General features: G+C 48.9%; 1 protein-coding gene across 1 annotated transcript in view; it reads left to right on the top strand.

The window, feature by feature from the left end:
* Positions 1-1,195, top strand: part of LOC115307890 (collagen alpha-1(VII) chain-like) — a gene marked incomplete at its 3' end in the record, with an annotated part of 91,159 nt that overhangs the window by 25,592 nt on the left and 64,372 nt on the right. Inside the window, exon 13 of the mRNA XM_029963943.1 lies at positions 851-990. Coding sequence (XP_029819803.1) covers positions 851-990 — 140 coding nt within the window. The remainder of the gene's footprint in view (positions 1-850; positions 991-1,195) is intronic.

Genomic DNA, 1,195 nt, shown 5'->3' with positions numbered 1-1,195 from the left:
AAGAGCCAAACACTAGAAATCACATAAATCCCAAAAAATGCTCTGAATTCCTTGAGCAGAGAGAGTGGGAAATGTTGGGGAAGAGCCAAACCCCAGAAATCCCATAAATCCCCAAAACTACTCTGAATTCCATGAGTAGGGAGAGTGGGCAACGTCAGGGAAGAGCCAAACCCCAGAAATCCCATAAATTCCCAAAACTGCTCTGAATTCCATGAGTAGGGAGAGTGTGAAATGTCAGGGAAGAGCCAAACCCCAGAAATCCCATAAATTCCCAAAACTGCTCTGAATTCCATGAATAGGGAGAGAGGGAAATGTCAGGGAAGAGCCAAACCCCAGAAATCCCATAAATTCCCAAAACTGCTATTAATTCCTTAAATAGGGAGAGTGGGAAATGTCAGGGAAGAGCCAAACCCCAGAAATCCCATAAATCCCCAAAACTGCTCTGAATTCCTTGTCGGGGAAGACAAGGAAGAGCCAAACCCCATAAATCCCATAAACCCCCATAACTGCTCTGAATTCCTTGAGTAGGGAGAGTGGGCAATTGTTGGGGAAGAGCCAAACCCCAGAAATCCCATAAATCCCCAAAACTGCTCTGAATTCCTTGAATAGGGAAGACAAGGAAGAGTCAAACCCCATAAATCCCCAAAACTGCTCTGAATTCCTTGAGCAGGGAAGACAAGGAAGAACCAAACCCCACAAATCCCAGGGGTGAAGGCGCCGCCCGTTCAACCGCCAACACTCGGCACCACAAGAGCTTTTGGGGTTTCTTGAGTTGCTCTGAACCCCCCAAAAAACCCCAAATCCTGCTCGGGGACCCCCTTTGTCACGGGAATTCCCTCTCCCCCCGCAGTCTGCGGGAAGCTCCGGGCGGACGTCGCGTTCCTGGTGGACGAGTCCTCGAGCATCGGGCGGAGCAACTTCCACAAAGTGAAGGATTTCCTCTTCCGGGTCGTTTCCTACTTCCCCAAGATCGGCCCCGAGGGGACACAGGCAAGGACTTGGTTCTTCCCTTTTCCTGAGGGTGTTTTCCTGCTGGATATTCTGAATATTCCCCCTTTTTTTGGTCATCCCCGTGCTCACGAGTTGTGGACCACGAAGTCCAAGTGCTCCAAAGACACCAAAAAAAGGCAGGAATTAAAATCCCTGTTTTCCTGCAGGTGTTTTTCTGCTGAATATTCTGAATATTCCCCTTTTT

The sequence above is a fragment of the Manacus vitellinus genome, unplaced genomic scaffold, assembly GCF_001715985.3.
Source record: "Manacus vitellinus isolate BGI_N305 unplaced genomic scaffold, ASM171598v3 scaffold_65_pilon, whole genome shotgun sequence".
NCBI classification, from domain to species: domain Eukaryota; kingdom Metazoa; phylum Chordata; class Aves; order Passeriformes; family Pipridae; genus Manacus; species Manacus vitellinus.
The sequence above is the reverse complement of the archived record's forward strand: the minus strand, read 5'-3'. Positions and strand labels throughout refer to the sequence as shown.